Below are 21,954 nucleotides of genomic sequence, written 5' to 3'. Positions count from 1 at the left end.
CTCACCATGTATTTTGGGGACCTCCAGCTCCCCTTCAAATCCACCCCTAACATTCACACCCAGTACCACAGGCTGCCCTGGGTCCCCAGCAAACCCCATTGTGACACCATCTCTACAGCCTCCCCCACTTCTGTCGTACTGGGGCTAAAACCATTGCCATGCAACTTATGAGCCCCAACATCCAACCACTGCTTCTCAGATGCCATTTGCTTCTTAAAACCTCATGAGGCCAATGCTCAGCCCTTGGGCTCCCATAAGGGAAATCAAACTATCATCCCCCTTCTGACAGCAGCACATCAGTGGCTTGTTTCTGCTCAGACCACATTTACGACAGCTCTAGCTCTTAATCCTCCAGTGATAAAGCTTTCTTCATGAACTCACACGTTTATAAATTCAACCTGGTTTATTCCAAATATCACATAAATTAAATACATTTCCCATGAATATTGCAAATATACATGAAATGAACATTGCAATCTTTAAAAAAAGTTTTGGCTTTGTTTATGCAACAAAAAGTGCCAAATGTGGTTAGAACATGAACTTCTCCTGTATTTACTAGATACAAAAAGGTGCAGATTAATAATTTATATTTATACATATGTACACACTCCATTTAATTTCTAGCTTTAAAACAGTAAAAAATGGTTTCAAGTTTATCTACATTAAACATACTCGTTTACATCTGGTCAGAAGCCCCAGATAAGAGTTGATACAATCATTTCACAACTGCAAAATTAAGGCGCTACCAAAATACCAGTTCCACTGTGTAAAATGTAACAGGAATAGAGAGTGTACAGCTTTCTATTTATCAATTTAAAAGTGGACTGGAGAACAGGGAAAAAAGAGCAGTAAGAAACATGACAAGTTCTACAGGTTAGAAGTACAAAGAGATCTTGATGACTATCAAATGAACATATTAAAATACAGTAGATAAAAGGCCTCAGTGGCAAACAATTAGTATGCTTCTGAAAGACAAAAAAGGTTAAAATATATATATCATTTTGTAGCTTGAAATTTTACAGGTGAACAACAGGTGTAGAGGTAGAGGGATTTTTTTTTTTTTTTTCTTTTTGGCCTCTTTACGATGTATAAAGAAGGGCCACATTCACCACAGTGAAAAGACTCATCATATATCCCAGCATCCTTGCTTGGACAGCAAGCAAGAAAAGTGTAATGAGCTAGAAAGGCAACAAATCCTGTCTATCTCTTCCAGGAGCTCAGCTCCAAAGCTTTCACATGTACCTTGGCGACAAGTTACACCTAAGCGTAGACTGGCTGTAACATGGACATCTCCTCTAGAGAGCAATAAGATAGCTAGCTTTTCCTGTGAGGTACTACTGGATGCTGTAGATATTATATGGCAGAGGTGATTTGGTAAAAATGAAACTGGTACTTTCCCTTAGAAAGCAAGTACCACAGGGCAGTGGTGATTTCATTTATTTATTAAAGCTTTGCTATTTGATCAGCATTCAATGTTTTGGAGGAAAAGTCAGCTTTGGGCTGCTAATATGATTATTTGCATCCATACACAGACAATTCCCTTGTTATTATCATTTATCCAAAACATCAGTCACTGAAATATTCACAAACCGCTTTAAACCTTGACTAAAAAAAAATCCCTCTACAGTTCCGCTTTCTTTTCAATATCAATCACTCCATTAACTATGCAGGCCTTCATGAACACAGTAATGTCACTTCCCATGTAGAATGTCTTTACACATTACAGAACAGCAGTAAACAACCTCTCTTTTTCCATAGGGTTTTCTCTCAGAAGTACCTCAAAAGTAGGTATCTTGAACAAATCACTTTTGCAAAGAAGAATATTAACATTAACATTTACTGAGGCAAAGCCAAGAAGACACTAACTAGCACCTTGATATTTTTTTTCTTAAATGCACTCCTATCTGTAAAATTAAGCACATATAAGATCAGGGACCAGCAATATACAAATACGATTGGCATCCTCTTTCAGCTACACTAGTAATACTCAAAACTAGGCAGACACACAAACAAGCAAGATGAGTGAGTCTCGAAGAAATACACAGCATGGAAAGGAACGGGAAGAACAGGAAGCTGAACAAAAACGATTGCAAGATCAAATACAGTCCATCTTCTGGTCCGAGAATTAGTTTGTGAAATCACCTTTCAGTAGCTCAGCTGACAGTGGGCTGAAGACCTACTGACTTCTGACATTTCCTCCCCCACGTATGTAACCAGTCCTTTACACTTCAGTGAATTCCTCTTCCTCATCTTTAAATCCTGGAGGAAATGCATTTAACTTGAATTTTGAGTATTTTGGTGGTGGTAGCAGAACTTGCAGAAGGCTACTGTAGAGGTTATGACATCATTGGTTGTACATTATGCACTTCACAATTCAGAGAATATACTTACAAACTACTTAAATAGAAAAGGCGTGTTCAAGGTAGAGGCAGTTACAGTACATTCAGGGTATGTTACAGAAACCATTTGTGGTAGCCATTTGCTGAAAGGAAAAAAAAACTCTCAATTTTTGTTTCCCAGACCACACAGGTTATAACTACAATACCCAAAGAGAGCAGGTAATATATCTCAATCACGGCATTTTAATGCAGTCTTCTTCCAGAATTCATGTGCAAAGTGGAAAAAAAAAGTTTAAATACCTCTTCATTGACAAATAAGGACAAAAGAACTAAAAAAGAAACCAGGCACTTTGACCATGTAGGTAAGCAGCCATTTCTTCTTACCAGACTTCTGCACATGAACAAGTCTTTACATTGGTCTTGCTATGCTTGCAGCACATGGAGATTCAAGTCAATTTTTTTTCCCTGTTGGTAGTATCAGTTCTAGTTATAGGAAACTGTGCCAACTGAATTGGTAACACTGAGTTATTTCATTGGCAGTTGAGCTAATATTGATCATTTGACTGACAAGCGATCAATTTAATAGCTATCAAAATTAGATAATAACAAAATAACACATAAAAAATAATCAAAGAGACAAATGAAGGTTAACACCTGACTTAAGCTTGCATTGAGATTTGCCTTTATAGATTCGATTTGTGACTCCTTTCACGGTGTTACTGTGGACTGATTCCCATCACATACAGCAACTGGTACTAAACTACAATACTTTCGGTTTGAAACACGTTCAGTAGAGATCACCTCAATGTAACGGGAGGTTGGCACAACACTGCAGGAAGGAGGGAGATGGAAACCTCCCACCTCTTTCATCCTCGCTGGTCCCACTCGCAGAGCAGGTGCTCAGAGTAAACTGCAGCATGCCTCCCTCCTACTTGGGGTGAAATCATTATTTCACAGCAGTATTTATCATACTTTAGGGAGCGGCTTGATTTGAATTTAGCGGTAAGACCAGCTAGGATTACTTTGGTTTTTCTTTTCGAAGAAACCAAAGTACACCTTTCCAAACATTTTGTACATACTCATTCTGCTACAACACATAAATCACAAAGGAGGGATTACCTAAGGCTACTTAATAGTATACTTATTCAGTAGCTATTATTCTTTCATCCAAACATCCTCAGATGCCTTGACCACAAATGCTTAACTTGTTTTTTCCTCAGACTACTATTTGCTGAAGAGAGAGAGAGAAAGCGAGATGTGGGTTTATGACAGAGTGCCTTCCAATTCACTGACAGACAGTAGTGTCAGTTATAGTCTTCATGCATACTTCTGCTGGGCAGCAATAACTCCTCTTCTGCTCACTACAAGTCTAGGAAACACCTCTTCAATCCATTGTTCAGTTTCCTTTTCCTACCAAGTGAAAATCCAAATCACATGCAGGCCAATGGTGCTACTCTAGTACTTAACTCTCTTGCAGGCTAGAAACATCAACTCTATCGCAGTACTTTGAAGCAATTATCCACATCCATCAGCTACACTCTAAATGTAGCACAGCTTTGTAGAGGCTCAGTTTTCATCAGGATAACAGGAGAGTGTGCAAGGTTTGGTGAATACCCAGGATAACAAACTGATGCAATCGATGGATGCAGGACATAGTCAGAAAGGGCTGCTTTTTTTTGAAGGAATCTTTGAAAAATACAAAAACAACCCCTCCCCTTTGCCCTCCCCTAGAACAATTTATCATGAGATGTTTTTTCAGTGCCCACTCAACTGAAGTCCATGTTATCTGGGTCTTTTGCGAGTCACAAATATCAATACGCGTCTGATGGCAATAAGACGATCTTTAAGGGAGGTCATAGCCAATATAGCCAGCTGAGCTCTGTTTTCCAGAGGCAGCACTGCCAAGAGCCACCAGTACCAGGCAGGACCACTGGGGTTGCTCTGCAAAAGAATGGAAAGATGTATTCACCAATTATGTATTCACCAGCACTGCCCCATTAAGAACATCACCTTCCTTCTCACCTTGTATTTGCTAAAAATGTTACCACAAAACAGTTCAAGCAACAATTAAACACTTAATTGCAAATGTTCTCTTTGTCTATATATACCACTAAGAACTTATTCCTTCAGCTATCAAGTTACACAGATATGCTGTTTTCCATGCTTCGTGCCAGCGGACCAAAACTGGATAAATAAGATTTAGAATGTACAAAACCACAGCAAAAATCTGTCAAAAAACAGTCTACTGTAAAAATTTGGTATAGAATAAGGCTGTTTAAGTAGGAAGGTTCTATTACCTGTGGCTCTGGTTCTTTTCCTGGCATGGACCCAAAATGATTGAGAATTTGTACTTTCATATTGTCTTTAAGAGAAGTAAACCAGGCAACAGCTTGATCATAAACTGAATCATGAAGACGGACAAGTTCTTCATATTCTGGTCCTTCAACCTTATTGTTAAAAGAAGGGAGATGGAACAAAAACAGGTTTGATACCGTGGAGCCCATATGCTTCCCCAGAAGCAAACGAAGCAAAATAATGCAGTGACTACAGCTGTTCAAATGCCCTTATCTAAACCAACTGTGCCTAAGACTCAGATTTCAAACCTGTGATGCTGGAGTTTTTTTACCCTCCCCTAGGTGTTCTGAAGTGACATTTCTTGGAGCAGTAACTGCCCTGCTAATATCCATTCCTAAATACTGGCACAACAGAAGATTCTGCTCTCTAATCCTGGGACATCATATTAATCATCTCAAACCCACAGCCTTGAGTCCCTATCACAGAACAACCCTTAACAGTGGTATATCGTCTGGCAAGACAAAACAAGCACTACTGCCACCGAGCACAGCGATGGGGAGGAGGTCTATGGCCCTTAAGAGACCAGCAGTATTCCACAGAAGTGTTAAGGCCATGGTAGGACAGCCAAGGAGAAGAAGGAGGACAGACACCTGAGCAGGCAGGAAGCAGGGAAAGTGGATGCTTTCCCAATACCAGAAACAGCCATGAAGAAATACATCCTCATTGAAGCAAAGAGTGTTTTAGTTGCACAGCCCTAACTATTAGCTATTAAGGGGGAAAAAAAGCATAGGCAAAACCCACTACAAAACGGTGATTTGTGGGGGCTTTTTGAGTTTTGATTTTTGCGGTTTGTTTTTTGTTTGGTTTGTTTTGGTTTTTTTGGGGGGGTTGTTTGGGTTTCTTTCCCCTTTAACATGTACATATCAATGGTGTGATTTCAGCTATGCTACTCAGATGCACATCCGATGTAGCTACTGTGGATGCCTCTCACAGTTGAGGAGAAACAGCTCTAGAGGGCAATTAATCTCATCTTAAGGTAGGTACCTAAGAGCAGATAAAACAGGCATCTTTGGACTGAGATTTCTCACCATCTGATATAACATGAATGTAGGGTGCTGAACACAGACACCAGTCTCACTCGAGACAAGGTAAATCTCACTGATTAGAAAGAGGTGGGTCTCCGGCGCCATCTACAAACACTGCCTTGATACCCGTGTTCCACCACTCTTCACTGGGGATTTAAACACAGCAGAGCCCTCAGTCTGAGCAGACTACCTACTCCAGCCTTTCACAGGCAGAGACACCTCCATGAGATCTACCCTTCATGCCCTGACAAACAACTGCATCATTTTGCACAGGTTTGAAAAGCCCTACTAAGACTTTACAGACTTTCACTTCAACTATGAGAGTGAGCTAAAGAGCTGTATAACCCAACCAACTCCATCAACTGGCATGAAATTACCACTAAACTCGATGTTAAGAGCTATCAGGGTTTTACAGACATGGTCTGATGATGATCTGGGAAGCCATTAAGCATGGCCAAAAATTCACCCTTTGGCCAACATCCATCATAAGCACCTCACTTGATGCAGGTTTTCTAAGAGGACCTGTTTTTAAAAGCTACTCCCCTCTCTGCATTTCTCTGCTCTCAGTCAGCTCTGACAGAGGTTTGTACATGGCACAGTTAACTACATGTCACTCAGAACTCATTCTAAGAGTGAACCCTCACATTTACTTGAGGACCAGTTCTGTAAATGAGAGTCTGGAGGACATAAGAAGTGTGCCAATTGTCTGTTCAGTGCAAGAGAACAGTCAGTTCTCTACCAACAGGAGCATGCGCTTTTAGAAGACTTTAAATTCTGTACCAGTTTTAAAATGTTACTCCGACCTCACCTACACATTCATGACAGACCTCAGCATCTCAGAAGCTACTCTGAGATCCATGAGGGGAGTGTAACACTTTAAGCAGAGATAATTATAAGGGCAGAAAGGAAGAAAGGGAAAGAAGAGACAAAGTTTGTTCCACGTTTTTTAAAATAGAGCTTTAGTGTATTTGTAATGATACTGGTTTAAAAATAATGCACAGCTAGCTTGAAATGCAACAAGGAAAGGCTATTTAAGTGAATCCAGCAATACATGGGTATGAATAACTTTGCACCATAGATCACCTTTTTATCTTCAAGATACTCGATGTTTGCTGTGTTATATCCATCTCGTTGGCCATGGCTTAAGACCCTAAAACGACGGACACCAACTGTATCAACAACTGAGCGTCCATCAGGAAAAAACTTTACGTCCCTGATCTCTAATATACAGCCATGATCTGCAAATCTGAAATGACAGAAGGGCATAAAAGTGGAAGTCATCAACACGTGTTTACAGACATCAGGACAAATACTGGGCCTAATTGAGCACTTCTTATCTGAAAGAGGATCCTGCTTTGGTGACAATACATTTCTGCTTATTCCCATAAGCCACACAACCCCCACCCTTTCTGCCTTCCCTCAGAGGACCTGGACAGCAGTATTTTCAGGGCATGTTTGTGGGGTGGGATGGTTGGAAAGGGACAGGAAACTAAATAAAGCATGTTTCATGCTGGGAGTTGCCAGCTGCTGGTGGCAAATTCACCTGGTTTGCAAAGAAAACTAGATGGGTAAAGATACCATAAGGAAGCCCAGAAACTGAGGAACAAATGTGAGGGCTATCCCCCTACTCCAACGTGTAAGCAGAGGATTGCCGGCTTTAGAAGAAAAAGGCTTCTATATAGCAAGATTTTTGTTGCACCCGTTTCCATAAACAAAAAAAATCAAAACAAACCCAAAATACTCTTTACAAGGACATTTGTATCCATTAAAGTAGGCACAGGTTTTAATCACACCCTGGAAACAAGCATGCAATAAATTTTTACTTTATCAAGATTACCTACTCTACGTTTGTGCTGTAGTGATTTCACTAGAGAGGGTGATTGCACAATGACTCTTCACCACAATACATTTGCAGCTCTACACCTCAGCCTACTGCTAAGCAGGAGAAAGTACTGCATGTATCTAGTCTCATCTCAAGATACCAAATCCCTGCAGGGTGTGATAAATTCTTTATCAGGGAAACACTTGTTTTACCAGGGCTTGGTCATTTCTTACAATGGAGTGATGAAGAAATTACTTCTGTTTCTGCTCTACCAGAAATTGTGGGTTTGCGAGGGGCAGAGGAGAAGCTCACCACTGTGGACAACTGTTCTCTTCCAGCCACTCCACAGGAAAAAAATCAGGACAAGCAGGAAGAGTACAGCTGCAAACAGCTAAGTCTTGGTGCTTTACCAGTAGGATTGATTTAAAAAAAAAGTGAGTTTATTAGTTTATTACAGTAGCATTACACTAAACACTATTTAAACAGCTACATGACAATTGTTTTTAATTAAGGATTTTAGTGACATTCATACTGGATTTAGAAAATAATACAGAAGTGATGATTTTTTTCTTTTTTGTTGTTCTTTGAGAAGTTACTTTTGGCTAGAAAGTGACCTTAATCAAAGAGTTCAAGAAAGCACCTGGAGACGGGTATAAAATGTACTGACACATTAAAAGTTTATGTTCTTCTCCCAGCTTTAACTTAAAATGGAGAAATAAAACAGAGGAAGGTAATGAACTGAACGTGTTTTGTCACTGTGTTTTTCAAGGGAGTTACGTATCCATGTCTTAGTAGATGAGGCAAAACAAGTTTCCCCACTTGTATTCCCAAGTTGATTTCGCAATTTTGAATAAACAAAAGAACTTCTTTACTTGTGTAAGAAGCTGCAACAGCCTGCTAGGTGTCTACAGCTACAGGCTTTCTTTGCTTCAGTGTTTGATTTAAATTATCATGCTCAAAAAGTTTAATTATTTTAGTAACTTAAAACAGACCACACACAGAAACCTAATCACACTGGTTGCATTTTAAAATATCCTTCATAATGTTTTCTAACAAACCAATTATTGTGTTTTGGGGATTGTAAGCCCTTGGCCCTCTGTATTATACCTGACTCCAAGTAAGTTTGGATCTTCCAGAAGCCTTCATGGATATAAGGAGAGTTTCACTAATGTCCTAGGGTCATTCTGTCCTCACTCTTACAAGTATTTGCTTCCACGAAATTGGTAACAGACCTGAAAGGAACTGTGGAGCATCAGCTGCTGTTGGAACCTTAACTCCAGAGTGCAGCACTGACAACATGCCAAATAGCATTGCAGCACAGCCACAGCTAACTGGAAGCTGTAGCATCTCCTGTATTCCTATAGCCACCTTACTGTCCAGTCGGGGAGAAAAATAAAAAATCCTCCCCAAGAAACCATGAAGTGGACAAAGCAAGGCTGCTAAGCCTCAGTATGACTGCCCTCCTCTCACCTCCAATGATGATCACTACAAAAATGCTGCTCCTGAGGATGCCTGTTTAACGTGTTCTTAACAATTCCCATGCCCGTCATCCATTCTACAGCCTGCATCATGCCAACGTATCTTCTGAAGTCAGCACCTATCACTTCTCATAAGGCAGACCTCTCAAGACCACCTCGTATTTCTCCAATGAGCATAGTCTTATCACCTTCACCCAAAAGCCTATTATCTGTAAAGTACGTAAAACTTGAAGGTTTTCATAGGATCATAGAATAGTTTTGTGTTGTAAGGGACCTTTAACTGTCATCTAGTCATTCTCTGCATAGGAAGCTGGAAACACATCAATGTCAGAATTCACAAAAATGAATTAAAGGTAAAATCGTATAGAAAGACAATGTAACTCGCTCGCTCACTGCAGATAGTTTAGACATTGCAACACGGAGGTAAAGACAAACGTCAAAATTCAACATTCAGCAGTAAAACAGACTTCTCAGCCAAAGGTATACTTTGTCTCATTAAAATGATACCACTCATGCGGGAAACCTATGGGAGGTCTGGATTTTTTACCTTATTTTTGTTTTGTTTTGTTTTTTTAAACTGAGCAGACAGAGGAGGAACCTTATACAGACAGTCAGCTTTCACTGGAACAAACAGGCCAGCAAGCTTTCCAACCACACAGCCAATTAAGTGCTATTTTTGGAGCCTGCAGTAGCAGGATGAGTTGCATTCTTGCTATCCATCCAACAGGGGAGCAGTAAAATTACATCTTTGTGTCAAAAGGAACGTTTAAAGTACAGAACTAAAAAGTAAGCAACTTTAGTATTGGTTCACATAGGACTGGAAGGAACCACAGTGGTTTGGGGAGACAAGTATACCGTGCTGTAGTATTTCCTTATCATCACAACAGCTTCTGCAACAACAGGACATTCTTAGCTCATCTCCTTACCCTTTTAATTCATCAGCTAAGCACATGCCAAACTGCTTGGTACCAGTTTCCATGCATCTTCTTATCATTAGGCGATAACGAGGTTCAAAGACATGTAGCGGACAAGGGATGGTAGGAAAGGCCATGGTACACACGAAGATGGGAACATCTTTATTCAAACTGCAAGATAATTGTTTAAAAAAATTCACTTTGTTTTCTGGCTACTGCTATATTCAGCATGAACCCTTAATACAAGACTGATTCCAGTGGTTTCCTTAAACTCATTCTTCATAAATGTCTGTCTGTTAAAGGTCTGTCATTTTTACAAGACAAATATATTTCAGACTCTTTCAGTTTATACATGGCATAAGATTCACAAGTCACTGACAAAAACTAGATCCTTGAACTTTTCCTGACCTGAAGTATAATCCATTCATAATTTGAATTCTACTCCCAGAAAAACCCTATTATAACTTTTAAAGCTATTATATTGTTTCAGAGGAAAAGGCAATTATCTTTATTTTAAGAATATTGTTGCGCCTCTCCAACATCCATGGATATGTTACTTGTTTATCTGCAATAAATATGTCAAAAATACAAAACATCTGGCAGGTTTGTTTATGAATTCATTCCTTTTACGCATTTTCATAAGCAAATGAAGCTTCTTCAGTAATTTAGATTGAAAAATACAGTTTTATAACAGTTGTCAGTAGTATAAAGAGAGCCTACTTTGACAATTCCTTCATTTCTTCCTCATAAACTTTCTTTCTTTCAGATAACTCCTCCGGCAGGTAACGGACTATCAGTTCTTCTGTAAGGACGGTCTTCTTGTAAGTTCTGCTTGCCAGAAACTGCAAGGAAGAGTCAACTCTTAAGTCTGATAACAAGAAGACAGGTAACATCTCTTCCTCCCAAGCCATCCTTTCCTAAGGCCAAAGAACACATTAGTTAGGACCATACTGATTTCTCATCCTTTTCAGCCCTTAGGCATTGAAACTTCCACTTCAGGATATATGGTTCACTCCAGTGTCCTTTTACCTGTAACCCCCTATACTCTTTTTTTGGCAGAAGTTGTACTACCAGGAAAAACAGGCAGTCCTTCCTCACTTTTGCAGAAGATACATATATTTTTTTCACCTAGAGCTGTCAAGTTACTGGCAAGAAATAGTCTAAGAAATATCATGTCTGCAGGAGCAGAAGTGTTCACCAAGGAGTGACCATTCCTCATTCACCACAGGCAGATATACAGTCTGGAGATGTGGTATGAACAGGACTATGGTTGGCACTCCCCAGGCATGAGCCTGACATGATACTGGAAGCCTCTATTTCTTTAAGAACCAGCAAAACCCCTTGTCTTCCAAGAAATACCAAATATATCTTGGAGAAAATGAGGTCTGTGCACAGCTTAATGCTGTTGGTAATACTGTTTTGTTCTGGTTTCACAGAATCATAGAATAGTTTGGCTTGGAAGAGATCTTTAAAGGTCATCTAGTTCAACCCCCCCTGCAGTGAGCAGGGACAACTTCAACTAGATCAGGTTGCTTGGAGCCCCATCCAGCCTGACCTTGAATGTTTCCAGGGATGGAGTATCAGCCACCTCTCCAAGCAACCTATTTCATTGTTTTACCACCCTTCAAGGTAAAAAATCTCTGCCTCATATCTAGTCTAAATTGACCCTCCTTTAGTTTAAAACTACGACCGGCAACAGGTCCCACTAAAAAGCCTGTCCCCATATTTCTTATAAGCCCCCTTGAAGTACTGAAAGGCTGCAGTCAGGTCTCCCTGGAGCCTCCTCTTCACCAGGCTGAACAACCTCAATGCTCAGCCTGTCCTCGTGCTCCACCTTCAGATCATGTTCGTGGCCCTCCTCTAGACCCACCCCAACAGCTCCATGTCCTTCCTGTACTGAGGACCCCAGATCTTGACACAGTACTTCCAGCTGGGGTGTCATCAGAGTGGAGTAGAGGGGTAGAATCATCTCCCTTGACCTGCTGATGCGGCTCACAAGTAGAGCACAAAAGATCCCCACATGGATGTTTTCAGAAGAACACAACTTTGTCATGGCTAGGCTTTGCGAACGAAGATTTAGGAAGGCTCTATCCACATTTGTTACGAACACAACTTTGTGCAGTTTTGTTAATTGGGTCAAGGACATACTTACTTCTGACAGCTTTTCTTTGCAGAGTGGGCAAAGTGGATTATGGTCAAGGCAACGCTCAAGGCATTTGAGGCAAAAGGTGTGTCCACAGGGTGTGGTAACAGGTTCGTAGAACAACCTTAACATGAAAACATGGAACAGAGAAGCTAAGCTGCCAACAAAAACAATGCAGATTCCCAAAGAGTGAAAGGAGTGACTACTCCTAGCCCTCTCTTTCTTTCCTGCTTTTGTATAAAGTATGGGTGACAATTTTATCTAAGGATATAAAAGATTTTCATTTTTAGAAGTGGTAAACAATGGAGAACACCATGCATAATGGAGAAAACTCAATCTGTAAAGATTCATCAGATGTAAGTTTCAGCAAAAAGGAACAGAGTAATGATTTAGATATTCTCTCACAGGTCTCAAACTTTTTTCAGAAGCTAGAAAGGCTTTCTAATATTAATTCCAGGTCAGTGCAGTCATACCTCATGCAGAGGGAACACTCAAAGTCTGATGCATCCACCAGAGTTGTTGGTATCTCACTTGAAGTGTCGGTGGTGTTTTCAGGTAAAACATCTGCATCTAAGTAGTTTAGAAAATTATTAGAGTAAATATTTAAGTATTGTTACACTTTCAGATGGGTTTTAGGCTGTTTTTTCATAAAGAAAAGAACCTGATTTATGTCTTTTACTTTTTAAGTTTTATTCCAAACAAACATATTTCCCATCTGAGTTTTAGGGTTTTTGACAAAAGATCTTTTGGAGAACAGAGGATGATGTCTATAGCCAGAGAATGCACTTTAGAGCTGAACACCCATTATTTGCTTCTCTAAAAATGATTGTGTTGTGTGGTTTTTTTAGTCTAATTTTTAAAATACTCTGCTATTGCTTTCCTATTATTATCACCACCTCCACATCAGCCAGGCCAGATGTTTTAAAGTACATTAAGTCCAGAATTTAATTTGTTTACATCCAGTCAACGTATTTCATCAGTGTTTATCACAGATTTCTCATCAGGGTTATTTTTTCTTACAAGTATAAAAAGCTTACATACTTCTAGACTAGGCTGCTGTGCAAATCCCACATTTCAGACAGCTTAAAGTTAAAGGACTACTGGAGTTGCATTAGCTAATACTGATTCTACTAGCTCAGCAATCTGCAAACACAGAGGCAAACACTTCACTTAAAATTCTGCCCAGACTGATGTTTTGGGGGTGCTTTATAGCCCTGTGGTGTTAGGGTATGAGCTTTAAACTTTACATCAGCATTATTTAAGCTCTGAAGCTCTCAGCTCCAGCTTTGGACGACATTTACATAGGCAATTTCTGCAACTTCTTTTACAATTCGTATCTTTGTTGCTCAGTGACAGTTGCAACAGAGCCATGGAATGGTGCCTTCACACTGTTCTGTTAAACAAATTTTTGACCATTTAAAAAAACCCAAAAAGCTCAGCTTTTTATGTTAAGTTAAACCGCTAGGAGATTTTGTTAAATGATAGCTTATGCTCAGCATCTGATTTACCTCAAGCACAGACAGGGTAGATGGTGTGTGGCCTACAAAGAAAAACAGCACTATCTTTAACCTACATCTCACCTGTTAGCATTTAGTAATAGTAAGAACTAACTGTGTTAATTCTGAAAAAAGTAACATGGCACTGGGACCTAGCACAGACAAGAAATTAGTGGTTATGGGTAAAACGCAATCTCTGGCCTTTGCTGGGAAGATAAAGGTGGGTCAGATTTCACAATCTATTTACTGAGTCTGCAGTTCACAAGCAAGTACACGGTTTTCCCCTCACAGCAACATGATCAGAAAATGGCCATATATTGATCATTTGTAGAGGTGGCGGACAGACAGCAGCACTCAAAGACTCTTAATATTTCAAGACAGAAGTCAAACTAATCAAGGTGGGGGTTGTTTTCCTTTTCTTTAAGGGAAAAAATGCAAACTAGTACAGAAGCATTTTTAAAGTTTCTTTTAACCAATCATTCCACTACTGTGAAATACTGCCTTCAGCATTTTTAGCCCCTGAGTACTAAAACCACTCTGGAGGTCTTTGTTAGAAGCTTGAGTAGCATACCAATTGTAAGCACAGTTATCAAGTAACAGAAAACTGGGTGGGCTTATTACCCTTTAAAAGGCTTCTTTGTTTGCTTGGAAAATTTCATGTAAAGTTGCATGTGACCGTTTCTGATGCCAGTTAAAGATCAGTTTCCAGGCTTACTGCATCTTTCAATCATAAAGACAGACAATGAAGTTCAGCTATAGCTGAGACCTAGAAAATGGAAACGGCACTAGCAACATAAAGACTAAACTGTGAGTGGGCTACACATTGGAAATGGCCCATTTCAGAAAGAAAAATACAATTTTCATTCAGTGAACTGAAACTACTCTGAAATAAGGTAAATAGGCTGTTACACAGACACAGAGAACAAAATATCATTCCAATTCCAATAAGGAATATTTCATTGACACCTATATGAAGGGAGGAGTAAAAAAGTTTATAGTTTTTCAGTATGTGCAAGAGAAATTGCCTTTCTAAGCCACAACACAAACCTTTTTTAGGAATCTTATTGGGGACATCCAAACTCTGTAAATCCCTCATATCACTGGACAGCTTTCTTTTTAAGCCAACCCCAGGTAAACTGGAGAGAATAGCTCCCAAAGACTTCTTGTTGTCTTCAAAATAGAGATCCAGAACATGATGGGAAACAGGAGAATCAGTGCTTCTGAATACATCAGATTCTTGGGACGGGGTTTTTGTTAACCTGAACACAGTATCCTAAAACAATTAAGAACAATTATATACAGCATGAAACAATTTTGCTTTGCTTTTTTCTATTAGTTTTATCAACAATAGATCACTCTGTAGTTGCATGAAATAGGGCCATTTCTCTCCCTACAGCTCTTGTCTCTAGAAATTATGTTCCTGTTATACTAAAATCCTCAGTGGAAAAAACTTGCCCAAAAATACAACTGACCCCCACATGAAGGTATCATATTGCTTTCTGAAGAAAAAGTTTCATTCTCTTATTCTTCTGAGAAAGTACATCCCAATAAGAGATACAACAGCAATGGAGAAAACAGGCTTACCATGAAAGTAAATGCCTACATGAGTGCAGACAAAGACAATGTCACACAGATCAGACAGATCCTTGAGTTACTTTTGGTATTATGTTGAAAACTTTTTGTTTTACCTTTGAGGACCCAGCAACAGAGTTATCTTCCACAGCTGACTGTGTATTTATGCTACTCAGAAATGCAGGTTTCAATCTTGTATGGGATGTTCGACTAGAGAAAGGTGCTGTTAGACTATCATGCACATTTTCAAAGGCTGGGAAAAACATCTCACACATTATCTAGTCAATTAAGAGAGAAAAAAAAGAAAAAGTAATAATTACAACATAGATATTTATGTTTGTATGAACACAGATGCACAAACTTCACAGTTTCTAGATGCCAAGAAGCTTGCAACAACCAGGACACCCCGCATTCCCCAATGCCCATGGGAAACCTGAATGGCAGTCCCCACCACAACCACAGTCACATTCCAAGGTGCTCTTCAGGTGCCCACCTCATTCTCCAAAGGCTTCTGCTCTCCAGGAGCATCCAGGGCAGCAAACAGGCTGTTGCATCCTTCTCCTGACCCTACCTATATCTCTAGTCTGACCCTCAGACCCTGCCTTCAGAAGTCTTCAGACCGTGCTCTCCCAGCTGGTTAACAAAGATGTGTTTAAACATTCCTCATGCCCTGCATCCATGTTCTCTATCTTCAAGTAGATTTAACCCCTAGCTAAAAGCTGTGTAGAGCCAGTTACCCCTCTCATCAGTCCCCACCAAGTTTGCCAAATCCTCACTGCATTTTTATAAAGAGTTGCCTGTATCGACTTTCACAGTATACCTGATGGTGGTTGGTTAGCACTAAGTGTGTCTAACTTCTCATAAGGGACAAACTGCTACAAATACCACAGGATTTTTCCAGGAAGGGCAGCACAAAGCTTCCCCTTCTCAACTCTCTGCCACTCCCCACATAAAACTGATTTTCTGATGGTACTAAAAGTAGCAGCCTCAAGCTTGTGCAGTCCAGGTGCTTGTGTACCAACCTACTCAAATTTGGCTGACACACTACAAGCATAATTTACAAACTACAGCAGCCAAACCTACAGATTTGCGGTGTAATTCACAAACATACAATTCCTCTAGCTGAAGCATCAAACCAAACCCAAGAGGTGCTGCACATAGCATAATGCTAGAAGGATTCACTAGGGAATCTACTGAATCAAATTATCATTTGGTTGTTTACTGTCACTTGAAATAACATGGATTTTACTTGGCTGTAGGAGTAAAAGAAGCATGATGGCCAAGTAGCCAGTAAATATTTTTTATACCTTTTGGGCTTCTTTCTTCATTGAGCTCCATTCAGGATTTAAGGCAACACAATAAAGAAACTCCTTCAATGCTTCCTCAGTCCTTTCCAATCCAGAAAGAGCTTTTGCTTTCACATAATGGCCCTGTTCACACAAAGGAAACGTAAAAATCTAGAGATCATTTCTGAACTAGCAGCAGGACACCAGAAACAAACTTGAAAGTTCACATCATTCTGCAGGTCAGAACAAGATGCTTTTTGGGTAACAAAAATGCACATGACTGAAGGAAATTCAGTCCCTTCTGCTGAAGAAGGATTTGATGCATGTGACTGAAGGAAATTCAGTCCCTTCTGCTGAAAAAAGATTCCCCAGGAACCCACTGCTGCATCACCCCCTGCCAAAGGCATTGCTCTTTTCCTCAGAGGAGACCTGAAAATGAGAAAGTATATTTGTCTTCCCAAAGACAAAGTCTACTACACATCCCACTGGGCTTGGATACACCAGAGAACAGTTTCACATACCAAAGCAAACTCAACAATAATTCAGCTGCATGGAAAAGGCAGTGATATGAGGAAGGCTGGAGGTGGCAGCTGAGGGAGTTCAGGACACTCACTCTTCCTGGGTGTCTTACCAGGACAGAGGTGATTTTTCACATATTTTATTTGGCTACAGAAGACCACAACATTATGAATTTAGGGCAATTTACCAATGCTTAATCTGAAACTTTTTAGCCCATCCTACCTCTCCCATGTCCTGGGAGAGGACATGGCAACAGGCATGGTAGCCAGCTTGGGAACAAGTACCACTTTACTCACCTCTGAATTTCCCTGTGGATATCAAACTGCAGTTCAAATCTGACTACGGAAATTACTTCCTTCACAATGAAAACAAACTAAGTGTGCATTTAAACATTTGCCTCTCACTTATTAGATAGAAGTGTGCTCTGGAAGTCCACCTCTGACCCACACGAACATCTACTGAAAGTACAGCTTTACTCATCTAAGGGACTGGCTAGATAAGCAGATACACTTTTCTGTCCTTCATTCTAATGCCGAAAGATCCAGTACCGCATAATCTTCCTGAGCAGGTAACTCCCTCATTCTTTCAATACTGCCCTCCAAGCTGAGACCTGTTAAGATCTTTACCTTTCACTGTTGGGTAGGGGGATCATACCAAAAGGAAGTAACAGGCACTGCCTAGGCCAGGTTAATTAGCACAATATCATTTGCTGACCTGAACAAGAAGCCTCAATACACACCAGCCTCTCCAGGTGACATAATTTTTCTTTTCCTCAATGCAGTAAGAGAGGTACTGTGAGACCTGACCCTGACCTTCTTACCCTGATGCTTGCACAGCCCCTGTAAAACCTTAAGAGAGGTCTTAACATGCCTGCCATCTCTGTCAGCATTACTTTCCTGCACTGGGGAGCCGACAAGCTTTTTTGGCCTCATCCTTTGGAGCCGTAAGAGCACTGTCCTTATCCAACCTGCAAGGAAGGACTGACCTGGGCTGTCTACAGACAAAGTACCTGAAGATCCAACACTGGGAGTTAGGCCCAGGGAGTAGAGGTCCCTTATACTTCAGAGACTACTGCTGCCACCTTCCCTTTCTTATTTTCACACAGCCCTGCAACTGAAAACTCCTCCCTGCCTCAGAGAGTCTGTGGACCTGGTTTTCATAGCAACTGAAAAGAAACCAACTTATCTATGCTGCAGTGACTACAGCATACCAAAGAGCTTCACAGTAACTTGGCAAGTCTTTAAATTTCAACTGTCAATAAGCCAAAAGGTACTGGTAGGTGAATGCCTGCATCCCAGGAGCTACTCCTAGAATTACTTTTATTGTTTGGTTTTGGTTTGTTGTTTTTTGGGGTTTTTGTAACTACACAGCAAATGTTTGAGCTAATCTCTGTCACTGGATGAGATTTTGCAAGATACAAAACAAAGCAGATGCCCAGAACTCCTGGAGAAAGAACACAGATTCTGGATCAGCACAACTTATGTGGATGTCCTCACAAACACAGAAGCACAAGTGAAGTACGTGTGAGACACTGCTGGTTATGCCATGATGACAAATTTCATTTTCAATTAACATTCTTCAGAGATGGGATTAATAAAACCTTTATCTGCCTACAACTGACACACATCACATTTCCACAGATTCAGGCAAACAGAGAAGACACTTCAAGAAAACATCTGAACATGTATAATTCATCTTTCTCCCCCAGCGCAGAAACACAGCCAACGCCACCCGAGATGGGATTCCTGACTTCATGAGAAATTATCCTAGACAGAAAGGCAAACTGGATGTGGGGTAAGATTATGAACTGCCTTCCAACATTAAAGATTTTAATGGGTGACAAGACACACAGCTTTCAGAGACTCAGTGCTTCTGAAAGCACCTCTCTGCTTGCCCCGCATCATCCCTGGCTGGAAATGAGCACTAGCTGCAGCCCCCTTTGCTGAGGCAGACAGCCAAGGTGTTTGTGCAACTCCTCCTTAGTCTCCACAGGAAGCCAAGGTCTGCCCTCCCCAATCCCCCATGTCACCCTCTCTCCAGAAAGCACCCAGAGGCTTTATTTGGTCTAACTTGTGCTGCAGTTTTGCTGCTGAAGGGAGAGGGACTGACTGAAGGTGTAATCCTAGGTGGGGTGAGTTGCTGGACATCTAGTCTAGCCTCGGGCAATGGTAATGATGGGCATTTCTGATGCTTGCTTCAGACTGTCCACAAACCAGTGCTCTTTGTAGCACTTCCTTTCATTATGAAAAAAATCCCAACCCCTCTATGAGTCACTATGACAGAGGTGGAAATCACAGATATGAAATTTTAGGATTAAAGAAGGGGGAAAAAAACAATCCTGAAATACAGTCTGAGGTACTCCTCAGAAAGACACATTGGCCAACAGCCTGTCAAGACCATCCACTGCCTTGGAACATCATCCCAGAGGGACCTGCAGGGCCATCCTGGGCTTCTGGTGCCTTAAAGATCCAATTCTGCTTCCAAGCTGCAGCACTATCTGTAACAGATAACAGGCGCCAGCACAAACAAAACCACATCAGTGCCTGCCCACTACCAAAATACCACCAGCTGGAGAGATGCTAAGGACCTTCCAGACTTGTTCTATGAAGAATTGGCTCTCGGTAGACATTTTCAGCCCTCTTAATGCCACAGTGTTTTTCCAACAACACCCTCAGCAGCCACACTGTCCCCAGCACAGAGAAAAGCCCAAGAAAAAGGAGTTTTCATTTCGTTCTTTCCAGCATGCAAACACCGTACCGCAGGCCAGTGGGGTTTGTTTCGGCAGAGGACATCTGCGTCGTGAAGAGCTTGCTGGTAGTTTTTCATCAACGTACAGAGTTCTGCCCGCTGTGCTATTAGTGAACACTTGCAAGGAGCTGGAAAACAAAAATGATTGCACGGAACTTCATTAAAAGCAGCACTAGGACATGCTAAATACAGTAACCTTATATCCAGCCACGGTAACTTAAAAAGCATTACTGCACAACGATTACATTTATACTCTCCTGTAAAGGAAAGAAAGGTCAATTCCTTCATTCTTTCCTTCTCAAAATATATTCCTCTCAGCCTGGAAGCAACCTCTGTGTTTTATCTAGCAAGACAGCTTTCATATTCACATACAGGATGCCACCTGCTCTTTCCCTCACCTTGCCTACAGGACATTTCAGAAAGCAAAAAGTGTTTCTCCCAAACACTCTTCAAGTGTTTCTCCCCTCAGTGAGAAATCACCAGCAAAGGACTTGAAAGAAATCACAAATGCAGGACTTCAGCTAAAACGTTCCTGGAAGCCATTCATTAAGAAAAATGCATGCAGCCTTCACACTTCATATCCACTTGCCTTCCTCGGGGCAGGTAAACCTTTCATGATCACACACCTTGCTTCTGTATCCACAAATTCATGAATCATTCAGTTTGCATGGATTATGAACTTCTCAAGCATTATTATTCTGTTCTTTTCTCAAGCCTCTAGAACACATTTTAAGCTGGAAATCTTCCTCCAGCATAAAATTTCATAGAATCACAGAAAAAAACTGGCTAATCCGCATTCAGTTGGTCCACCAGGACCTCCAGCTCTTTTCTGCAGATCTGCTGTCTAGCCCAGCCCATCCTGTTGCACAGGGTTATTCTGTCCCATGTTCACCTGCGTTTGCAATAGGCAAGGCTGATCAGCCCATGCCCAAGGTTGTTGGTCTGAATGGCAGGCAGCCCTGCCCTCCAGCACATCAACCTCCCTCAGCTTGGTGTCGTGGACAAACTAGCTGACAGCGCACTCTTGGCTGCTGATGGAGGTTGTTAATAAGGTGCTGAGCTTCGTCAACCCCATTACCAACACCTGAGCAATGCCACTGGTCGTCCAGCAGCTGTGAAGCCACCAGACACCACCTCATGCCTCTGATGGTCCAGTCGATTCTCCACCTCCCTGCCACTACCTCCCCAGCTTGGCAAGAAGGACATTGCAGCAGGCTGCAGTAGCAGCCTTGCAAAACACATGCTAAGTCCCAAACAATGCTCTGCTTTTGTCCACTAAAACAGTTACCTCATCTTAGGAAATCAAATTTATAGGATATTTATTCCTGGTCACTCTTGACCTTCATGTGCTGGGAAAGGCCTCCAGAGGGCTGGAAGCTGGCTGCTGGCAGCTAAGTACAGTAACTCTTACCAAAATGTGAGCTGGTTAAAACTGTCAGAACTAGTAATAAACTTTACAAAGGCTCCAAGGTGTTGAGAGATGGTATCGCATTTTTACAAATTTTAAACTTCACCTCCAAGCTAGCTCTCTCAAGATTTTTCCATCAAATGTCACCTTTTGCATGTCCTCATGCAGGGTTTCTGTCTCCGTACCTTTCCTGTTCTCTCCAGCCTGCTTTGCTTCACCGTTTGCATCTCACTTCAGCCAGAGCATCCTAAACACGTGCTCAATAAGACCACATTGCCAATATGAAGCCTGGGCACGTGCACATGTGTGCATGGACAGAGAGTAAGCACAACTGCTGCAGGTGTCACCACTCATTAAGTTCAAGCACCTACCAGGATGGATGGCCCAATATCACATCCCTCTCCCACCTCCTCCTCTCCCTTTGCTGGTGCTACCATTTGTGCAGCAAACCAGGCTCGCATGGTTGCACTGAGAACCAGAGCAAAGAATCAATTGACCGAATGCTAATTCAATAAAAACAAATAAATAAAAAGGTTTAAGAGGATCAGTTTCCCCTCAGCTAGTTCACTGCACAGCCACACAAATATGAGTGCCAGGACAAGGGATGAGAAGGAAAGTAACAGCAAGGAGTGCTGCTGCCTTTTTTGGCTGTAGCATGGACTGACACCAGATATACTAAATGCAGAATGACATATCAGGGGTGATGCTGCTCCACTGGTCTCAGATGGTGACAGCTAGAGAAAACACTTAAAATAAGGAGGTCTGCAAAAGCTAGTTCAAACTGCGGTTCTGTGTGGTTTTTTGTTTGATTGGTTTTGTCTTGGTTTGCTAGGGTTTTTTCAACTATTA

The 21,954-nt window shown here is 41.1% G+C and overlaps 1 protein-coding gene across 3 annotated transcripts in view; it reads right to left on the bottom strand.

Moving 5' to 3' along the window:
* Positions 1–388: 388 nt before the first annotated feature.
* LONRF2 (LON peptidase N-terminal domain and ring finger 2) overlaps positions 389–21,954 on the bottom strand; it is a 35,482-nt gene continuing 13,916 nt past the window's right edge. The window contains exons 2-12 of one of the 3 annotated variants that reach the window (XM_032679510.1): positions 19,707–19,825; positions 16,452–16,574; positions 15,261–15,422; positions 14,620–14,845; positions 12,550–12,646; positions 12,086–12,200; positions 10,654–10,850; positions 9,946–10,104; positions 6,803–6,965; positions 4,637–4,786; positions 389–4,280 (exon numbers count right to left, since the gene is read on the bottom strand). In XM_032679510.1, coding sequence (XP_032535401.1) covers positions 4,122–4,280; positions 4,637–4,786; positions 6,803–6,965; positions 9,946–10,104; positions 10,654–10,850; positions 12,086–12,200; positions 12,550–12,646; positions 14,620–14,845; positions 15,261–15,422; positions 16,452–16,574; positions 19,707–19,825 — 1,670 coding nt within the window. In that variant the 3' untranslated portion in view covers positions 389–4,121. The remainder of the gene's footprint in view (positions 4,281–4,636; positions 4,787–6,802; positions 6,966–9,945; positions 10,105–10,653; positions 10,851–12,085; positions 12,201–12,549; positions 12,647–14,619; positions 14,846–15,260; positions 15,423–16,451; positions 16,575–19,706; positions 19,826–21,954) is intronic. The other 2 variants (XM_032679511.1, XR_004355307.1) reach the window with 2 other exon arrangements.

Source organism: Chiroxiphia lanceolata, chromosome 2 (genome assembly GCF_009829145.1).
Source record: "Chiroxiphia lanceolata isolate bChiLan1 chromosome 2, bChiLan1.pri, whole genome shotgun sequence".
Classification (NCBI taxonomy): domain Eukaryota; kingdom Metazoa; phylum Chordata; class Aves; order Passeriformes; family Pipridae; genus Chiroxiphia; species Chiroxiphia lanceolata.
Note: the sequence above shows the minus strand (reverse complement) of the source record. Positions and strands in the feature narration are given on the sequence as shown.